Source organism: Helicoverpa armigera, chromosome 19 (genome assembly GCF_030705265.1).
Source record: "Helicoverpa armigera isolate CAAS_96S chromosome 19, ASM3070526v1, whole genome shotgun sequence".
Lineage (NCBI taxonomy): Eukaryota > Metazoa > Arthropoda > Insecta > Lepidoptera > Noctuidae > Helicoverpa > Helicoverpa armigera.
In genome coordinates, this window is record NC_087138.1 from 3,184,254 (window position 1) to 3,206,943 (window position 22,690).

At 36.2% G+C, this 22,690-nt stretch overlaps 1 protein-coding gene across 3 annotated transcripts in view; it reads right to left on the reverse strand.

Annotated features, from left to right (window-relative positions):
• Positions 1-10,840: 10,840 nt before the first annotated feature.
• Positions 10,841-22,690, reverse strand: part of Kibra (kibra) — a 61,395-nt gene continuing 49,545 nt past the window's right edge. For 2 of the 3 annotated variants that reach the window (XM_049841287.2, XM_064039343.1), the window contains 13 exons: positions 22,461-22,563; positions 22,006-22,104; positions 21,389-21,493; positions 20,757-20,874; positions 19,943-20,120; positions 18,994-19,147; positions 18,267-18,358; positions 17,769-17,914; positions 16,414-16,521; positions 15,828-15,947; positions 15,183-15,332; positions 14,353-14,550; positions 10,841-13,574 (listed from right to left, as the gene is read on the reverse strand). In XM_049841287.2, the coding sequence (XP_049697244.2) occupies positions 13,280-13,574; positions 14,353-14,550; positions 15,183-15,332; positions 15,828-15,947; positions 16,414-16,521; positions 17,769-17,914; positions 18,267-18,358; positions 18,994-19,147; positions 19,943-20,120; positions 20,757-20,874; positions 21,389-21,493; positions 22,006-22,104; positions 22,461-22,563 (1,866 nt within the window). In that variant the 3' untranslated portion in view covers positions 10,841-13,279. Of the gene's footprint in view, positions 13,575-14,352; positions 14,551-15,182; positions 15,333-15,827; positions 15,948-16,413; positions 16,522-17,175; positions 17,270-17,768; positions 17,915-18,266; positions 18,359-18,993; positions 19,148-19,942; positions 20,121-20,756; positions 20,875-21,388; positions 21,494-22,005; positions 22,105-22,460; positions 22,564-22,690 lie in introns of those variants that run through there. The other variant, XM_064039344.1, reaches the window with a different exon arrangement.

The window sequence follows — 22,690 nt, forward strand, 5'->3', positions numbered from 1 at the left end:
AAAAAGGAAAGTGTTCATACCATAATTTCAACCGGTTTCGTAATTACATGAGTATTAGCAGTAGCTACAGCCTCCGGCGTCGCCTGCACTGTCATCAAAAATACGAGTTTTGCCGTAAAACGGAATATGACATAACTGTATGCATAAGTACTCTTTTGTCGTCAACAGTGGTTTATTCCGAGGTCTCAACTACCATGATGGTTTAAAGTAACCCAGGCCTCGCTTTATAGAATTAGCTGTAGGTTTACCTTACAGCGACGTTCACCTAGTAAACCCTAGAGACAATCGACAAAAACAATAACAATCGGCTTACTATTGCCTTTAACCGGGCACTGATAGCCGTGGTGGCCTAGTGGGTAAAGAACCAACCTCTCGAGTATGAGGGTGTGGGTTCGATTCCAGGTCAGGCAAGTACCAATGCAACTTTTCTAAGTTTGTACGTACTTTCTAAGTATATCTTTTACACCAATGGCTGATAAAAAAGGTGAAGGAAAACATCTTAAGGAAACCTGGACTATTAAGTCTGAAATCACCAACCCGCATTGAGCAAGCGTGGTGATTAATGCTCAATCCTTCTCCGTGTGAGAGGAGGCCTGTGCCCAGCAGTGGGACGATAAAAAGGCTGTAACAAGGTACTGATCTCCAATACTAAAGATTACTTATTTGCCAAATAACTATCCATTAAAACTAAATCTATCTTACCTCCGCACTCAGAGACATTTAATGGTTACCTAAGCCTTTCCTTAGTGAAGGATTTCTTTGACAATCCGACACTAAAGGAGTGACTAAAGTAATCTTATCATTAAATGTCTCTGAGTGCGGGGGTTAATCTCATCAAAAACTTTGAAGCTATTAATAACATTAGATGTATGTAGGAATGTACTTTAAAATTTCACATGCACATTAATGAGAAAAAACCTGTGTCAAAACTCCCAACATGACGTTTTTTGTGTTTCCGCCCCTCTAATAATAATCTAATTAGTTGACGGAAGCTGACCAGTTTATCAATCGCTTTAATTTTAATGGCCAACTCATTATATTGACATAAATTGTGTAATATTAATTACTTATTATCGGTTTCCTTATAACATACCGTCATAAACTGTTACTTAATACTTGTTGATAAGAAATACTGAGCCTACAACGCGATAGCTCGCGTATTTTTTTCTATACTTTCATGTTGTTTTTCCTGAGCCACTACAGTTATTATTCAAGTGTACTATAGTTATTATTCAAGGAAAGGGTGTCAGACTAGTTTTGTCTAGCATATTTTGACACTGGGAGTCCCGGTACAAATAATGCCTTTAATTTCAACATTTTATTTTGACACTTCAAAATAAAGTCATTCCATACCCAGGTAGTTTACCTATTCCATAAAATATTACTAGTACATATTTTGAAACACACGTTATGTCGCGATGACTAGTTTTACTTATTTTGATAATAAACTCAACATCACGGATATAAAGATAGGTACACACTTGACTAACAAATAATTCAAGTGAGTTGTACGGTTGTACGGCAATATGGTAAGCATAAATAATTAAAGATGATGCTAGTTTAATTCTCTTAGTTAGGTACTGGCTTCCTAAAAGCAGATAAAGAAATAAGTTATTTTTCGCTTTACCACTAACAATTTCAATATTTCTCGCTACAGCTACATGTACAGTATGCGAATTTGCCCTCTAACCATCATGGGTTTATTAGAAAAGTGATTATATTGGCTTAGCGTGAACGAATTTACCAAAATGAAACTCGTACTAATTTCTCTCCTTATCAAAAGAAATCCATGAAATCTACAATACCTAACCTCTTTTCAATATAGTGTTTAAATCCAAGGCTGATATTTTTGTACATTTCCACATGTGTAGGTACAAAGCTTTATAAAAACAAAACCGAGTCCATTGTCCAGTGTAGCCGAACGCTAATGACTGCACGATCATTACACGGTCTGTGTCCATCCGGCACGCGCCGGACCGAAACCGTACGCACGATATGGTACCTTACTTCTTTGATTGATAACGTTCATGTATTTTTAGACAGAAAAAACTATTCTAAATATAGATTTAATGACGACCAGACATTGTTGGTAACACTGGCTATTCTGACTCAAAGATCAGCCAGCTGCGCAGAAACATGTTATAGTGCACAAGCATTTGCGCAGACACAGGTGCACTCCCTATTCCTTCACTCTCATAGCCCGATGGGACGGCAATCCAACACGACCGGAGATAGATTAGGCGCAGGACTGACATTTACGTGCTCTCCGATGCACGGGTGTATCAATCTGAAATTTCCAGACTACGGGCTTCTTTTCCCCTTTTAGTAACTTCTGAGTCATATGAGATACACGCCGATTATTTAACTATTGTGTCTACATAGTGGACAGTGAAGTGCTTGAAGTTATTTCTGCCCAACTAGGGAATCGAAACTGAGACCCCGTGCCCACCTGACCACCTGTAGTACCTACTATTCAACTACCAGACCAACGAAGCTACCATACAACACAACTTAGGAAATAGGCATACTTACTAACTTACATAAAAAAAGTAAATTACTGCCGACTAACAACAACCAAATTAGTGTTCATATCATTAATGTTTTTTCACGTCAAGGGAAATCAAAAGCCTGATAACAAATGATCTGTCCTTTGTAAAGTGCGTACAATTAACTATTCGGGACTAAATTATTGAAAGGATTGCTTTTCGCCTTTACAAGGATTTTCTTTGTCAAACTTTGATTAATTGCGTTTGAAGCGATTTGGTCAAATAATGGCTTTTGTTGACTCGTTCTATGGGTCGGCTGGCACCTTAATTTAATGTTTTATGTAGATTTGGTAGGTATAAAATATATATGCTATCTAGGTTTGTTATGTGAACCCAAAGCCTATCATTTCATTCATTCGACCAACTTTCCCAATTAGGTATTAATATTGGTATAAAAATTATTTATCAGGTTTTATTCCATAATGAATGAAATTCCATATTTTTGCGACAATAGCGAGTTAAGATCCAATCGTGGGCAAATCAATACTTGACATAACTGGTCTTTAAAGAGTAGGTAGTTCGTATTTTATATAAAATATGAATTGAGGATTTTATAGAAAAAAAATGCTTAAATGCGGCAAATCATACTGTCCTATTATACTTTTTATAACAGTCTTAGTAGTCTTTGTTCGTTTGGTTTACGCACCATAATATTTCTTCATTTCAGCTTCATAATAACAGTACACAAACGTAATGGTATCACAAAACAACTGACCGACTTTACTGGGGAATCTTAAGAAAAACTAAACAGCTATACGAGTTCTTATAAAAACTATAACAAAAGCGTTGAGTGAAATGTTTCTCTCTAATAATGGCGAAACCGACTTCAAAAATAAAGGAAACGATTACTGTGTCTTTTTTTATTTATTTGTGACAGATCGTAATTTTTTTTACATGGAGTACAGTAAATATGATGTTTAGTTTGACGTGTTTATTACTTCTAGTTTAAGAAGTCGTTCGACTTTTCAATTCGCGTATGAGTGATTTTATTACGTGCGTGCGTAAGCGTGTATTGTCTCAAGTCTAGACTATCTTCATGTTGAGTTCAAACAAATAGTTGAATTTTCCCCCTTAGAAAACCTCTTAGGTAGGTAGGTAGGTACAGGAGCTAGAGAAAAACTCCTATATTTTTATAGGTATACGAAAATCTTGACGAAAACACTTTTTTTAGTCGTGACATGCCAAGTCATAATTTTAGACGACCAATGAAAAGCTCGTGTTTTAAATAATTTCAATAGAATTTCTAACTAATTGGACAGCACACGTAATGCCCAATAACCATACAATAGCGGACATTATTGATAACAGCTGCCAGCGAAGTCAAGCGAATGAAAATGAGATTCGCGTGAGATTTCCTACAAGAATGGGTAAGGCGGCTTTGACAGCTGGTGCAAAGGTACCGAACCGGGTATTGAGTGTCACTATCCATAAAAGACACCTAAGTTTCGTATGCATTCAGATTCAAAAATCAAAAGGTCGCAAACATTCAACATTCTCATCATCATCAGCTTCTTGCTGTCACACCAGAGGGCATCGACCTCTTTTCTTACAGAGAAGGAATGAGTGTTAATCACCACGCTTGCTCAAGACACATAAGCGACTTTAGAACAACAACTCAGATTTTCTCAAGATATTTTCTTTTAACTTGACTTCGTCTATGTACTTCAAGATTACTACTTATTATGTAATAGTACTATGTACTGTACCTACTCCAAAATACCCCTATACTTAAACTATATTGGTACCTGTCTGACCTGGAAATGAAACCGCGCATTTTAGAAGCAGGTTGAGGGGGTTCAGATAAACAGTCGCTTCTTGTAAAACACCAATACTCACTTGCATCCATAATACTAGAATCCAATCCAAAAACATTAGCAAAAGCCTAGGCGGATCCTAAAAACTAATCAATTCTAACCCGCTACAACAGTCACCCAACCCTTAGGCGCCGACAATCCGCGCCTCAAACATTGTCATTCGTCGCACACATGACACAAGCATTGTGTGACCGGGCCATTGTGCGCCGTGCTTTACGACCGTTACACCATCGCGAGTTACTGCATGTTCCTGTGTCCGACTAGCTGGAATTAGCTAGCTTTTATTGTTTAATCCGAATTGATTGTGGATGTGAAGTTATTGCTATAAATTTTGTATTGTTATTGTTAAATGACTGGTCTTCTGTGACATGAAGACCAGTTAAAATGGCTGACGAGGCATTTTGACACTAAAGTAATTTTACTGCCGCTGTCAATCCCCTTATTCTTAACTAGAGAAGGACTTCAAATACCTACAACATGTCTACATACAAACTTTTTCCCATGTACTTGCCTACCTATTTTTCATAGAGATATCTTACCAAACTTTTTCCAAGTTCCATAAACGTAGAACTGTGTGGTCATTCTTTCTACGATGAAATGGTCTAGTTACCTCATAAAATACATATGTCATCATCATCAGCCTTTTTACTATCCCACACTAGGGACTATGTTGATCTACAGACAGAACAAATGAGCGCTAATCACCACTTTTGCTTAAGACAAATTAGCAATTTAGACTTGAAATACTTACGTAGTTCCTTCTTTTTAGGAAGTTGGTTAACAAATAGAATATCTCCCAGTTCTACTAACCCATTGATTTACAAATGCATTGACACTTTGGACTCACGATAGCGAACACAGATCCTGGCACCGCCGACTGTAAAGCTTTTTCATTATTCATTTTACTCAGAAACGATGGTTTATGGGAAAAACAGCTTTTCATCCCACAAAGCATAAACCTTAATAAACGGTAATTTCTTTAGATTTAGCCATAAAAGTGATGGAAAAGATTAGCTTGTAACAATTTTAAACTCAATATTGATGCCATTGACTTATATTACTAACTCACTTACCTATTGAAGATTTTCTACACAATTATACATTTCAATTAGTTTATTTATATCCGTGAAACATTTTCACAATTAATCTTTACGCATCACTTTACAACTTTTTATAGTCTTCTTTGTAAAATGACCATAAATGTGAAAGAGGTTAATAAAGCTCTTTGAAATGCCGCTGTGAGTTAGAATTCAGAATAAAGGCACTAACCCCGAATCCACAATAAAGAAGGACACACAATATAGGAGATTCCACGGTAAAGAAACTTTATCCATGTCAGATATCAATATTTATTTCGGTTAAAGGATCTGAAACAACTAAATTGATTTGCAAATTATATCACAGATAAGAAGCTACACTATCCCAAAGTGACATAGCCTATATTTTATCTGGTTTCCAGAAGTAATTTTGACTGGATACATTTTTGAAACTGAGGGAAAAAGGTAGTATAAAAAAACACCCATATAAACATAGCATTATAACTATTACAACCGACATAAAACTTTAAAAAGAACAATATCTAGCTGCGTAAATCAGTAAAGCCATTACTGGGCCATAAGCCGCTGGCCAGGCCAGTAATGTTACGAAATTTCCATAATTCGGTGTATACGTGGAACCCTGCCCCCCTTCACCCCTGCAGCAGGCTAACCTCCCCCCCTCCCTGTCACTTCCGGACGAAGCGGCGCGTGACGGGCTGGTCACGCACCTGCGTGGTACAAAGAAGAGGCGGTGGTATGGACTTAAATCTAATGTGTAATGTTTTATGTAAGTAGAAAACCTTGTGAGTGATGCGTATATTATTTTTGGAAGGAAAAAGGTGTTCAGTAGATTTGTACGAGTTGATATTGTAAAAAATCGAATAGTGCCCTATAGTACGAAGTTGCTAGTTCTCTCTTTGGTTCCGGGTATCACTTCTAGGTATACCAATATCTGTATCCAACATCATTCGCGCGTCTGAAGAAAAAGTAACTTATTCCTGGAAGAATTTGCTATCTAACACTGAAGGATTATTTCAAATCCTACCTTTCTGAGATTAGTACGTTCAAACAAACAAACACTTCAGCTTCATTTTATTCCTTGATAAGTAATAAAATGAAGCTGACTAAGTAATGGATTCATCATAAGTAATTAAAATGTTTTCGTTGCGTTTGTACTAACATCAAACGAAGTTTTTATGTTTCTATTAACAAAACACTTATATTAACTTTTCTTTGAAAGATTTTCCTTGACCTCTAATCTCTTATAACTTACATCAAAACAGTAGTACGTCAGTCGTCCTTTGTTAGCCGCCCTTTTCAAGAACTTTTATTTCTTTGCTTCACGCTAGCTCCTTGAGGAATGTGCAGGATTCACACATGTTATTGAGGAATTCTGGAATGTTATGTAACACGTAACTTACCTACTGATTGTCTTTCAAAACGTTTTGAAAACAGGAGAAAAAGTTTTATCGATTCTTATGTATCTAAGTAATGTACCTGTCCAAGAGTAAAATCAATCTTAAATCTTATTTTTAAATCAGATGAACCTTATGCATTTTAACTAACATAGGTATATCTAGTAAATAAATAAATTGTCCAAATTCATGGCAATAAAAAAATAGATACCTTAAGCTTCAACTCTCAATAGTCCTGTCTATGTTTACATGATAAGCATGTAGGTATCCAAGATTATGGTTTTAAAGTAGAAAAAAGCCTTCTCGGATTCAAAGCATATGTATTAGAACTATAAACACAAGTCTGCAAAATACAGTCCTCCTAAAAATAATGCCAGTCATTATAACGAAATTGCGTGAATAAAACTAAAGAACGGCTATAACGCCATTAATGGACGTTTATTATTTTCTTCCAAGTCTTACGAAAACCAAAACACAACGAAACCCTTATTATGATTAATGGTGTTCTTTTACGCATAAATGTAGCTGTTAGTGGACGAAAATTCCTAATTAGCTCCACCCTAAGACGGAGGGGGTAAAAAATAAAATTCTTGTGGCTTGGAGGTACAATCTCGGGGTATGAAGCGTGTGCTGTGCGCGTGCGTGCTCGACCAGTCGATGTAGAACGTTCGAGAAATTAGAGTGCGAGAAATGTATATTATGGATATTTTTAAGCCTGTTTTTTCTTAAGATTTTGGGCGATGGTAGATATTCGCTTTATGCTAGAAATGTTTAAAACATTTCATCATAAGTATCTAAACAGACGAATTTAAAAAGGAAAAAAACATCGGCAATCCGGTGAAAAACATCCGCCTCATTGATAAAAATATTTATGAAAAACTATATTTTTCAATAGGAATTCATCGGTTGAATGGACAATAAACAATGCTATTTATGGAAATGAAAAGAGATCTACCTAAATAAAAATAACAAGAACGAAAACCAAAACCAGGTCCTAAGTGAAGAATACCCTAGAAGTACATTAAAATCTAGTTAGCAGTCATATTATGGCCTTGTTTAACACTACAGAGACCAATTTATTTATAAAATTCACAGACACAAATCCTAGAAACAGAAATAATAAGCATCCGCTTAAAATTACCATCCATTACGACAAACCAGTAGACGCTAGTTACCAACTCATAATTCCTCTTGTCACATTATTTTAAATCACTTTAATGAGATGCGGTTACTTAGATATTACATAACAGACGGTTAAACATCTAATTTGTTGCTGTAAACTTAACCGCAGTCTATTTCTGTTGTTAGTTTATTATTTTTGTGATTGTACAGTCAGCTTCAAATAAACCGGCTGTCATTTAATATCTTTGGCAGTCGTTACGGGTAGTCAGAAGCACAAGTCTGACACCAGCTAAGCCACTTGCTAAGGGGCATTGGGTTGGACGGTTAACTGGGTTGAGTAGGTTAGATAGGCAGTCGCTCCTTGTAAAACTCTGGTACTCAGCTGCATCCGGTAAGACTATAAGCCGACCCCAACATAGTTGAGAAAAGACTCGGGAGATAATGATGATAACAGTCAGCTTCAAAAGCTGAGAAATCAAAATTTTCTAAATCGCTAAACACCGTGTCATTCATATATTTTTTTTATTAAAGATGTTTATTGTTGTTAAGAAATTTGAAAATATGAACCTTAACGTTGTTAGACACTTGAACATTTTAGATGCTGTCAGTACATACTTACGTGGTTTTAATTTAGGTTGGTCTGATATATTTCACCGCAAAAACAAAGAGGCTTATTTTGTTCAGTGGATACTTTCCTACATTTGTGGATTCATTTTGTAGTTTTTAGTTTCATTGGTTTGGAGAAAATGGATGCGCTTGCGTTGATTTGAATGAACCAGGTCATGCTGAACATCCGCTTCGAGACACAGTTGATTTGGTGTGTGAAAGCGAATTTTCTTTTTGTATGTTTTTGACTCTCGATTTTCCTGCATTTAATGAGCCATGCAGGTTCTGATCTAAAAACAGACTACGTATTTGATTAGGTTTACTACTTTTTAAAAGTATGTAAATGGCATCCAATTTAAAGTAAGTGGGTATGTGCTGTAATTAATGATCATCCCTTTTTACTTCAAGACCATTCAATAAGAGGTCAAACCGTCTTGAAATCTCAGACAACTATATATTCACTGCAGTTCAAAAATCATAAGGTAAATTATGAAATACCTAAGTAGCGTCTTTGCTCACATAAAATGTTTGCTCCACATTTTCTAAACGTGCACCATTTTCGGTCGTACGACCAACATGTCGTTAGTTTCAAGTGTAATCTAGCGATTGTAAGCAGAGATTGTAGGATTGGCCCTTCGCGTGCCTCGTTCTGACCGAACGTACTATATACCCCGCTATTTCGGCCCTATAATTAATTTCCTTTTTTATTCTAATCTTTGATTCTCAGATTTGGGCCTTATCGGTTAATTTTGTGTTATGTTAGTTAGAACTTTGACGTAGTTTTGATGGTGTAGGTGTCGGGTGATTTTGTTGACTATTTTGATTGAGTAGAGATTTTGAGATAATCTGGATGTGTCACGAAATTACTTTAGAAGTTAATCATAATTTTAAAAATCATATGCATATTTAATTATATGATTGTTGCTTCTGTGATCTCGGAGTTAAATCCTAATCCTGTATACTTTACCTATTAATAATTAAATGATTTATCCAAACATAAAGACAAGAACAGCACGCTTTATAACGCTATAGTATTCAGAATTCCACTAGCAGCGAATTAGTTTCAGTCCTTCATTTTCAGAGATTTTCTCAAGAATATAAATAGAAGAAATACAAACTAGGTACAGGCTTCTCGTGTGGAAGTATCAGACTTGTACTAACGAAATCTAAGAACCTATCTGTATTCCTTTAATTGCGTTTTGCTTACATACAAGGATCACAGTAATTCTTTCAAACTAATAAGCACTAGTCGTTCTTTCTAGCTATGACCCGTTGCCATAACCAACCAAATTATTGTACCACAATAACTACACAGCTAAACGTCTACATTTAAGTACCTACTTATCGCCATCTTGAAATAGCAAGGTAGAGCAATCTACACGGTGCAATCACTTGGTACTATCGTATAGTATGCAAAGCTAATGCTTGTGCAGCACATTATGTCGACTATCTGTGATTGATCTCGAAGTGAGGTTATGTAATGTTAAATTGTTTTGTTTGCGGGCGTTTTGGATTGCTTTTCTACCTTATTATAATGTGCTTACCTACTGACTGTTTCACCCGCATGACTGAAGACAAGAACCTGGAAAAAAGGTAGCCTGTATTATGTCCTTTGTTCGGCCCAGGACTGTAAAGGACATAGGCTATCCTATTACCAAAATTAAAGCAATTAAATTAGCCAGTTGTTTTGGTGTGAAAGAGCAATAGATAGCCGGAGACTCTGTTACTTTCGCATTTATAGTACCTAAGTAGTTTAAGTAAGGATTTATATTTTATCAGAGTTGGGATTTTATTAACTGTAATGTCTAACAAATGCCCGAGAATCGGTAGGTACATTGTAGTGTGAACTATTCGGTACACCATTGTGAAAATATCAATGCCTAAAATGAAAATGGTATGAACCTTACTTTTGTCGTTATGTATGCAAGCTTTGAATGCAGGATGCTTTCTAGTGTAGGTACCTTAGCTCTTGTCTTCTCTGAGCGATTTCAAAAGTTGCAATAACGAGGTGCACATTATAGTAGGCAAAGTTAATATTTGTGTAGGTAGCAAATTATTATGTCGTACTATATCTGATTGATCTCGAAGTGAGCTTATGCAACTGTTTGTCGTTTTGGAGTTATAGAGTAGTTTGTAATCCCGGAAATAGGGGTTTTGGTATATGAGGTAATATAGGAATTTGAATGTACGAGGTACCTATTTATCGTACAAATCGTTAAAAGTGTATTAGGAGTTTCATGTATATCATGTCTATTAAGGATTTCTTAAAAAGGTAATGATGTAGAAAGCAAACAATAAAATATTAATTTATAATTTTTATTTTCATTTGTATGAATTGTATTGGCATTTTTACAAAATATAATGACCCCTTTATTTTAATGGAAGAATTAAAACAAGGCTTATATTAATTTGGCAAATCCAAATTCACCTCAGTAACAATTACACTATGTATAAAAACTCCAAGTAAATAATTATAATAAAAAATATACATTTTTTACAAAAATGTAACATTACGTAAAGATTACAGCTAAGAGACTATTGTATTCTTGTTATAAAAATACTTAACATCGACTAATATTGCTAAATAATTAATTAGAAATAATAATAGTCATAAAGTCAAAATTCAGATATGCAAATTCTTTTATAAAACGTATTTTTTATTCAGATTATTTACACAGATTTCTTAAGCTAGAATAATAATATTAAATATGATATGTACAAAATGTACAAGTACTTAATCGAAATTGGGAACACAAATATATCAACTGGTTAAAGAAACCAAACAATTTTTGTAATTTTGAATGTTGTACCAAAAAAAGTAATTTATCAACTGGTTGATATATTTGAATTCCCAAAACATTATAAAATAACTTCTTTATTTATAAACGCTAATATGGTTCCTTTGCTTATGAATTTGAGTGTCAAATAAATAGAAAGGATTATCTTAGGGTTGCTAAAGCCTAAAATTTTAGCGTTTATAATTAAAGTAACTAATAATAGTCTTAAAATAAGAATGATAATGAGTGAGACAAAGTGTTCAGTACAAATTCAGATCTGATAACACATGGAATTATATATATCTATTGATATTACGTTTTTATTGCACGTTTAAAACGTCAATGTGCCCGGTTACGTTCGTCAAACCTAGAAAGTTAGTCATAGTTTAGGCACTTAAACTTATTAAGGTTTATTATGATGATTATTTTTCCGACCCAAATATCGACCAATAGAATTGCACCATTCGACGTCACGTGGTACAACCTACATGGTATTATACTGAAAATTTTTTGAATATTTTCTCTGGTCGTTGCTACGTCAAACTGACAGGTTGTGGCCGACATTTGGGACGGAAAAATAATCTCCCGAATACCACACGAGCTTCATAATTATCTGGCATTTCCCTCAAGGTTCCCTGCAAACAAATAAAGTCGTCAAGTTTTTCAGGAAAAATCACTCGCGCTTCGCGCTCGTTATTTTTTAACCTGAAAAACTTGACTCCTTCATTTGTTTGCAACGAACCTATCGGAAAATACCCGATAATTTTGAAGCTCTTGTGGTATTATAAGTGAATATTTGTGAACGGTTTTACAAAATAATTTCAGATAATTTCTAGGTCGGTTTTGTGTTTTGTAGGGCGAGTACTCCACGTAAATTTAGCCTTATGTACAAAGCTTTCTTTTTGGCCTTTCAAGTCCTATATATTCGGTGGAGAGAACCCTAACTTGATATAACTTTTGCAAATATTAAAAACATTATTGCAAAGTACTTATGTAAAATTGCAATTATGTACTGTAGTCAATTTAAAATTTTGGATGTGTAATTTTAAAATATTTTGCAAAAATTATTTGTGTGTGCTTTTGTTTATATTTTATCTACAGATGAACTTAGTCGGTGGGTCCGCAATTTTACGTATTTTTATTTACAAAGTGACCGTAACCCCACATTATGTTCTAATTACAATAAAAAAATATGTTTGGCATACATTTTGTGACTCATCATACAACTACTTTGTACCTATTTACCCCATCTGGCATGCCATATATGGCACAATCGCAGGCTATGTTTCAGGCACCAATCATTTAAAGGCACATTAAACCCCTGAACTACAAGATACATATTTTTTGACTTTGTAATATCAATAAGAAATTGTTGCAATTATTATCTTATATTGTCAGTTATACTATAATATACAACTTTAAATACATAAGTATACCTATATATGGACGGGATTTCATCAAATCATACTAGTTTCAGGAGTGTGTAACATTCAAAAATTTTGTTCATTATTTTGTACATACAATATACGATACATAAGTGGTATAAAAATGTATAAGATTCAATATTGTAATCTTAATTTTATGGCACTCTATTTGCACAGATACGTACACGTATTAGAGTCCGGATATATATAATATAACCAATAACACATATTATATAAGTTCTCGCTCAGTCTTCGATCCAGAAAATCTCAATAGGCAATAATGATCACAGAAATATTTAAATATTGTTTATTTGCAATTTTTTATGGTGCCATATTTTGCCATAGGCCATACTAGAGCTGTTTTGCGTCCGTTGGTTTGAATTTAGAATTGCGCAGGAGTCGCCATTTCAACTGAATTTTCAACTGCGAAAAAGATCGAAATTTTCTTCAAAGCCATATAAAATATACTTTTTTACGTTTTTTCAAATGAAAAATCGACTCCTGCGCAACAAACCATCATCAGCAAACGGCCCCCCTTTCAAACCTGTACACCCAGCACTCTATCAACCACAAACTCATACCTCACTTCATCAGTCTTAGTATCTTCCTTGTTGAGACAAGGGTTCTTGCACTCCACGACCTCTGGGACCTCCTGTGGGGTCGTTTGGGGGTCTCGACGGAGCTCGTACGAGGTCTTGGAAGACCGGCCGTCGGGGGTCCTTCTCTCTTCAAGTTCGTCTTCCCAGTCGTCCTCTGATAGAATTTCGTCGCCATCCTCGCCGGGTAGGAGGGGGATTGTGGTCTTTGTTCGAGTGAAGAAGGCCATCTTTTCTCTGTTGGAGAAAGTTGAATTGTTAGTTTATTGTGTCATTAAAATTAGTTATATACCTATATCTAATTGTGAAGATTGCGCCTACTCTTTGATTACATAATATAATAATACCAAGGCCGATTTCAGACACGGCGGCTGTTTTCATATAAGGAGATCAGCCAGCTGCGCAGGACATATTATAGTGCACAAGCATTTGTGCAGACACAGGTGCACTCACTATTCCCTCACTCTCATAATCCGACACGACCGGAATGAGATCAGGCGCAGAACCGACATTTACGTGCTCTCCTATGCATGGGTGTATCATTCACCAACTTCCAGACTCCGAAGCTCCTAGAATAGCTTTCCTTTAAGAACTTGGACGGAATACTATCTACGTATACTCACTTGAAGTCGTGGTGGCCTAGTGGGCAAAGAACCAACCTCTCGAGTATGAGAGCGCGGGTTCGATTCCAGGTCAGGCAAGTACCAATGCAACGTTTCTAAGTTTGTATGTACTTTCTAAGTATATCTTAGACACCAATGACCGTGTTTCGGATGGCACGTTAAACTGTAGGTCCCGGCTGTCATTGAACATCTTTGGCAGTCGTTACGGGTAGTCAGAAGCCAGTTAGTCTGACACCAGTCTAATCAAGGGGTATCAGGTTGCCCGGGTAACTGGGTTGAGGAGGTCAGATAGGCAGTCGCTTCTTGTAAAGCACTGGTACTCAGCTGAATCCGATTAGATTGGAAGCCGACCCCAACATAGTTGGGAAAAAGGCTCGGTAGATGATACTCACTTGAAGGTGACGAGGTCAGGTTTCCGTCCTCCCTGTCGACTCTTGCGCAGGCGGTAGATCTCGCGGCACGTGCGGCTGAGCAGGCGGGCTGCTCGCTCGCCGCCCGCCGTGCCGGGGGAGATCAGCCGGCGTAGGGTCTCGTCCTCGGCCACCCACGCGGCTACTGCTGGGTCGTTACGGGTGCAGGCTTCTTCTAACCTGAGGAAGGAGGTGGGGTTTTTGATATATGGCACAATGAAATAAGTGGAGAAACAGAATCAGGATACTGGAAAAAGGCCGAAGCGAATCCATGGTTCGGTCTAGTTACATGTGACTTTGGGAAACTGAGTAGGTGACATCCATGTTTAAAATTATACGAATAAAAGAAAGCGGTTAGAAAAGAGCCGATTTTCAGTGAGTGATTCTATGATCATCGAATAGACTCCAAAAAGGAAATGGTTGGTCTGTCACCTTGTGTTCATTTACATCTTTCCAGATCTATGGAAAAATTTGGTATCTAAGGACCGATCTATACATAAGGTGTAGCTTGTCTGCCGGGGCTGCGGGATTGTTCGATAGAGTTACCGCGGCCCTGGTACATAAAAGATCTACGAAGGAACATTTTGGTCAGTTAAAGTCCGACACTCCCTCACCGCTGCTAACCCACAGCGGGAGGAGTCATTTGGTGATTTTTGCCATCGTTAAAAAAGGTATGTATGTACTTATCTATACTGATATATGTATAAGATGAAAGTAGTATAAAGTTGAGCGACGTTACCATGTCTGCTTGAGCTCCAAACCACGTTTAATTATCCCCATCTATGTGTTTAAAAGCAGGTATGTAATGTTACCTCTTCTTGAGCGCGGTGAGGTTGGCGATGTCGGTGCGCAGATGGTGCAGGCGCGAGTGCTGCGCGCGCAGGTCCAGCGCCAGGTCCAGTGACGTGCGGGGGGCGGCCCGCAGGCCTCCGCGGGCTCCTGACATGCCGGAGCGGCCCCATCTGTGAGGAGGAATAGAGGGTTATTGATAGCCTACATATAGTAACATTTATTGGGTTAATTAAGCTAATATTTTTTTCTCAGTTTACTCAGAGTAATAAAGTTTTTTTATTCTCTTCAATAATTCATTTATTTTTAATTTATTTCTTGTCTTCTGTTATGGATTCATTCAGTTTTCATTTACACAGTGTTAATGTGCATGATCTAGCATGAATATGTTCAGTCATGTGGAGTAAGGAAATGCCATAAGTCAGGCACTTTCTTGAAGATCAAGTAACATACGGTGTGTTCAAAATGATCAGTTACTAGAACTAACGGGGCGTTAGGGTTCTCTGACACATCCGTCAATGATTGATTTTGATTGATTGATGTTTTTGATTTTAATGGGCGGATACAATATCTTTTTTTGAAAATTTTCTTAGCCTAACCTTAGTTTTATTAAAAAAAAAATCTTTTTTAAAATATTATTAATAAATAATTGTAGAAATACAACATACCTGAGCGAGCGTCGCTCGCGCACGCTGCGGTCGAAGGGAATGCGCGCGGGCGGCGGCGGCTGTGACGTCACGCGCCGCGCGTACGCCGCCATCGACGAGTCCGACTCTGAACGGTTCAGTCTATGGACAATGTGCTGGGATTAATATTTTTTCAGAGAAATCTGACTATAGTTGCTAAATTAAGGATAATACAGCTTTTAATGAAAATTTAAATATTTTTTTGATTTCCATAAAAATAGGTTCTGGTTTAAATTTTTCCGAGTAATTTATTAAATAATTAAACATTAAACAGGTCCCGTATAATTTTTGGATATTACTTAAATTTTTTGCGACAGGATTCATTAAAACTAAATTGTATCGTTATATTTTCCTCATATTTCGTTAAATAATGAAATGAATAGTTACCTATTTGGGAGTTACCGAGTTACTCATATGAATTCACATTTATCAAAATCAATGTTTCTCTACAATATGATAGATATTTAAAAACATTACCAAATGAAAATCCCAGTCACATAAAACTCAATCAAATTGAGGACCCTTATTTTTGGCAATCGGTTAACTGCCTTAATATTATAATACTGACCTGCAAATGTACTGGGCTTTAGCAATGCTCTGTGGTTGCGGCGAGAATGTTTGAGACCTCTTGATTGTGGCCAGGGGCTCGCCGACGCTGGCCACTTGTTGGCTTTTTCTATAAGAAAATAATTATATATTGTAGGTGAAAATTAAATAAAATGGGGGATTAGTATGTGCTGAACATTATTGTAGTCAATTTCTTTTTAGATACCCTTTATATTTCAATAAGAAGAAAAATAGTTCTTATGTACGACTAAAATCGATCTTATTTATATCTTACATTAGTGCTTGTAAAGGCTTTGACTTCGATACGAAACAACAGCAGGAACTAAAGTCTTTAAAAAAATGGAATACTAGACCCAAAAACTTGAAGGCTAGGCAATTGAATATAATAATGCTCAAAAAAACATATAAGATACATCCACATTGTGCCACTATTCATGCTAGATCATGCACATAAACACTGTGTATAAATGAAAACTGAATAAATATAAAACATGCAGGGTGACATACCCAATACCATTCTTATAAATAATGTAATATTTTCACACAAAATCCATAACAGAAGAAAAACCAATCAATAGTATATAAATTATCGGAGAGAGCAAAAAACTTTATTACTCTGAGTAAACCGAGTAAAAAGTTTTTATTACTCTGAGTAAAGTGAGTAAAAAATATTTTTTCTTGTTTTTAAGGTATATCACCCATGAAAAAGACCCGTAAATCTTATAATAAGGTGTAGAACCAAGCCGACACAATGTAAACATACCTATATACATATGTACACAAGTAGGGGAATATATTATTTCTCTAGCGGAGTGTGGTGCGGCCGGCCGTCGCCCGCTCGCCTCAACTTCATATATCTGAGAGGAAAATTATATCTTGTAGCCCAACACCCTTTGTTAGTAAGCCTAAATTATTAAACTATTGGATTTTGTAGTAACTTAGAACAGTAACCTTTATATTTTATTTTGAAAGATATGTAGAAAAGGCACTGATAATTGAACTCCCATCGGATTTAGTGACAACAATAATTTTAACTTTACACCACTATAAACTTCAATATCAATATCTACTACAAATAAGGCAATTTACTGCTACAAAAACCTCATAAAAAATACCACCACCGTATAAAATTACCAAACTATGTACTATTTTAAAAACCTCTAATTACTTTACCAACGGCCTAAATAATAATGATTACTCTCACCAAAGTGTAAAATATTACCTTAACCCAATACTTTGAACCATACTTAAATCTAAAATTTCTTTAAATAAGGCGTAGTATGCTTTAAATGAGGCGTAGATTGCTTTAAATAAGGCGTAGATTGCTTTAACCAAGGTGTGTTAGATGGAACATACCTTCTATGCAATTGCCTGGCGCCTTCAGGACAGAAGTTACATTCAGTGTTGGTTTCCTTCTCGGCGGTGGTGGGATGGAGGAATTCCTCCTCTAAGGCAATATCCTCCTCAGGAATGTAGTCCTCGAATGAATCCTCTTCCACTATCTGTGAGAATAATCATTTGGTTAAGTTAAATATGCAACAAATCATTCTCGAAGTATATTTTTTGAGTCATAAGAGAAAACAGATAAGTCCACATTATTGTACAGCTACGATAAAATCCGTAAAAGTAGTTTTATTTAAATTTCAAATTCAAATTTATTTTGCGAAATTTATTTAGTTTTATTTAAATGTTTAATATTCACGAAATCAATATTATCGTAAGGGGTTATTTTATACATTTTTAACCGACTTCAGAAAAAGAAGAAGGTTCTTTACTGTTTCAGGATTATTTTGTTACCTACTAGGCTGAATTCAGAAGAAGTATTTTTAAGTAGGTAGGTAGGTAGTAACGTACCTGATTGAGTGGTTCTCTGGACTCCTCGTCCTCTGATGCTGAATTGTCACCACAATCTACGTTGCACTCTGCTCCCGTCATACTTTCTGGTCCTAGATCAAAAATAATCCAATTTTTATAAAGCTACAATTTGGACATACTTTTCTTTATTTCTTCTAGACTTAATAATTAGAAGACTGGGTCAAAATAAAAGTAAGTATAATATAAAAGTATAGAAAATATGTCTTTCTTATTCCATTTCCTGCCGTTTTATCTACATCAGACCATTCGTTTAACCTTATATTATAATATCGTTTATTGCATTATACAATGTCACAAATATGGACTCTGATGGGCACAGCAAGATACCTATTTTATTCGAAGAATTATATTGTATTTATATGAAGAAGAGATCTTTCAAAGTTGACAAAGTAAATAATTATTATTTTGTATGTCTCTTTCTGACCTCGGGACTACAGAGTCCCGGATTTTTGGGAGGCGAACGTGGGGCCGAAGCCAACACGCTGAAGCCCTTTTGAGACAACTTAAATGAAATGGTGACACAAAACCGACGATTATCCCTGTATACACTATAGAAATGTACCCAAGGACAATCCCCGGTTCTGAGCTATACTATTACTAACTATGGATGAAAACTACTTGGGCTATTGTGATGGGATGCTAATGGACTAGGAATGGGAAACTACTAATTATTATTATTAGTACTAAAATTATCAAAGAATCTTACCTCTGTTCCTAGTAAGCGTAGAAGTCTGAGAAGATATAACGGTAGACTCATCCGAACTCTCATCTCTTCTCATACACCTGAAGCTGAGCACATTATACCATTTCTGAGACACCGTGTCGGGTTCGAAGTCTGCTAAACTGACTTGTGCACAACCCTGTAGGGAGAACAATAAATATTTAGTAAATAGGAAAAAAAGGGGGTTTAGGGGAGTTTTTTTTGTATGTTAGTCAGAAGTAAATCGCTCTCGCCTTGTGGGGTATTCACATGGCACTCAAGGCTTGAAGCCGAATACTCGAATTTGGCTAGTTTTCATCACTTTAATTTGTATTGGGTTAATGCTTGGCAGAATTATGGCGATGGTGTGTTTTCCTCAGCTTTTCCTTTAGCTTGATAACCCCGGGTTCAATTAGGGCAGATTTTTCAATCGATAGATAACTTTCATCAAAATCAAAAGAAATGTTTGACAGCTTTTGTAGGTATAGAAAATATGTAAAACCGCCATATTTATTCCTCAGTTAGAAGTTATTTGATAATTGAAGAGAAATTTGAAAGATATAATGATTTAAATGACATAATTTTATCGTTCACAGGTAATAAGAAAAGGGAGCGTCAGATTTGTTCGTTTAATAAGTCATCCGTATAGTATTATATTATTGGATAACTTTTCCAAGCATTTTTGTAGCCGAGACAAACATTTGACCCTTGTTATCAAGCTGGCATTTGTTAGTGGCACGTTTTCTTTAGTTAAGCATTAGCAAGATATTCAGACGATATAAGTAACATATGCTACTCACCAAACACTCATCACCAGCAGTAAGATTAACCTACAGAGTAGCAGCCCTTAGGGCCCTGGTTCCCAATGGCGCAGAATGAGTATGTCGCCAGGCGAGCAAGATGATCAGCAGTTATCCAGACTATGATTAAGCATGTAGTGACGTTATGAACTTACCAAACACTCATCCCCAGCAGTAAGATTGACCTGCAGAGTAGCAGCCCTCAGAGCCCTAGTCCCCAGTGGTGCGGAGTGCGTGTGTCGCCACGCGAGGGCCGCGCCGCGCCACGCCGCGCCGCCCGCACCCCACGCTACTCCACAGCCACCACCTACTACGAGGGCACAGCGGACTCCACTGCGGGGGAAAATAAAATTGTAGTGTTCAAATAGAATAATATAAGGTCTGCTAAAATGATAATCTGTCATTTTGAAAAGGTAAATTCATGGATAAGAAAAAAAATATTTTTGAAACTGTGACATTTTAAAAATGTATGTACATATATGTATAGGTAAAATTAGTAGGAAAGATGAAACACAGCAATTTTTTATATTCTATCTATATCCTACAAAAGTTTTTAAAGATGTAGGTATGCGTCTATGTTTGTTACTCTCATGCAAAAAATACATAATGCACAGCTTTTTACATCAAAATAACATTAAGTTACTCTTTGACTTATGGGTGGGAATTAATCTCTCAAAATGCGAGAATCTCAAAAATGTCAAGTAAAATCATAATATTTCAAGTAATTTCTATTGTAGGTATTCAAACTTCTGGTATTCTTGAAAGTCTTTATTAATAGTTAAAGAAATACAATCACATTTTGTTAGGAATTATAACATTGTTCTCACTGGTTTTTACATCATGACAATCAAACACCACAGTCATTCCTTTTTCATAGACTAACAACCCTACATTTTTTAAATGTCATAGACTATAAATTCCTAACAATTTCATATATTTTTTTATGTAAAATATATTCATGCTACTTACACTTGAGTGCCGATGTCAATGAACAGCGCGTGCAGGTTGCGTGCGCGCAGGATGCCGATCTCCAAAGCACTCTCTTCCACACAGTAACGCAATTTGATCTCAATTTGGGCACTGTTTACTGTAAAAAAATATACAATTTAAATAAACTTACATTGAGAGAAATGACAAAAACACCACGATTTTACGTTACTAGTAACTATCTGTAGAAACTCCAAAAAAATTCTATAGCTATTAAACAATATGCAAGTATGCTATGCTCCTAAATGCGTCGTCTAAACCTCACCCGAAAGACAAAAGGACCAAAATACTATACTATTGGGTACCTGCGCGACACGCTATTATAGTCTTTCAAGCAAAACTCATCCTTATGGTCTTATGAGGTTGGACCTATTCGGAATGAAGTGAAACCCTCAAATGCTGTATTAGAACCCTCTTTAATAGATTATTTTACACGTTAATATATTATAGACTATCTTTTACATTAAGGTACATAATGCATCCCTTACATCTCCCCATATAGAGATGAACATGTAGTAAACTATACTATACATATTTTGTATGTTAAAACAAACACAAACTTACAACATGAATTCATCCTTATTGTATAGTAAATAAGGTATATAATAGTTTACCAGCATTGGAAGGATCGTTGGCAGCCTGCGCCGCCTCGAACACGCCAGAGTCGCCCGCCACTGATTCGTCGCTCACTGCCGCTGATACCGATCTAGTGTTTGTGCCTGCAAATTAGGGGAAATATCATAAGAAACGTGTATACTTGAAATAAATAAATCTTTAACTTTAGCTGTATAGTTAAGTGATGAGTTCTGAAAATAATAAAATTTTGACTGAGTTATTTTTAAAGATATTTGAGCAAGCAATATTCAAGCTACTTCAACCAATGAAATAGCCGAAGTTTAATCTTCCAGAATGAAAGAAAGAAAAGACAACTCTCTTTCAAACAAGAAGTAGATACCACAGAAAAAATATTTTGCCATGGATGTTAATAAGACTGAATCCGGTTAGATTGGAAGCCGACCCCAACATGATTGGGAAAAGGCTCGGAGGATGATGGATGTTTATAAGACTAAAGTCATCAATACATCTTATCATATGTATTTGATATGAAATAAATAAACCTTGCCAATTTATCTAGCTGATAAGTCCTATATACTATAGTCCTATAGTCTATAAAATAAATGGTAGTGTAACCATTAGCATGTGGTCTATAAAATATAATAGTATTACTGACCACTAGAGGAGGGAGTCCTGGGCGAGGGTGGTGGCGGCGTCTCTGAGATGGGCGACAGCGGCTCGCACGGCCGCCCCGGCCCTTGTAGCTGAACTGGAACTGAATAAATAGACAATATTAATATACCAACAAAAATACTAATAGGGATACTAAGTTGCTAGAAAAATGTTTTTTGGCAAGTTTTTAGCAAACCTGAAATGACTATAATATAGTAAAATAGTTTAATGACCACCGGTGTCGGATAAAGTGTTTAATAGCCTGTCAGGATAGACCTTTCAGGATATTCTGACAGATAAACTATAAGTAACATTTGGTTTCACAGGTCTGGGATAGGAACATCTGGTATAAATTATAAGCAGCCTTTATCTGGCAGATAACATTAACTTTCGGATTACTAACTGACACTTTATTGGACATTAAACAGTGAACCCGGGTCAAAAAGTTGTAAAACTCACTTGTGGCAAGTCCTGTGACTTCGTTGAGGCCGGTGGCGACACCTATCCTCATTTCTGCTAACTTTTCTTCCAACTCTCTCTGTTGCCGTCTTTGCCTTTCCACCTATAACAAAATAAAAATCCCTTTAGGAACGAGAAACATAAATCATCCGAATTGAGAACCTCTTATTTGATAGTCAGTTAAAAGGACTCCTTATTAGGGTATCGGGTTGTCCGGGTAACTGGGTTGA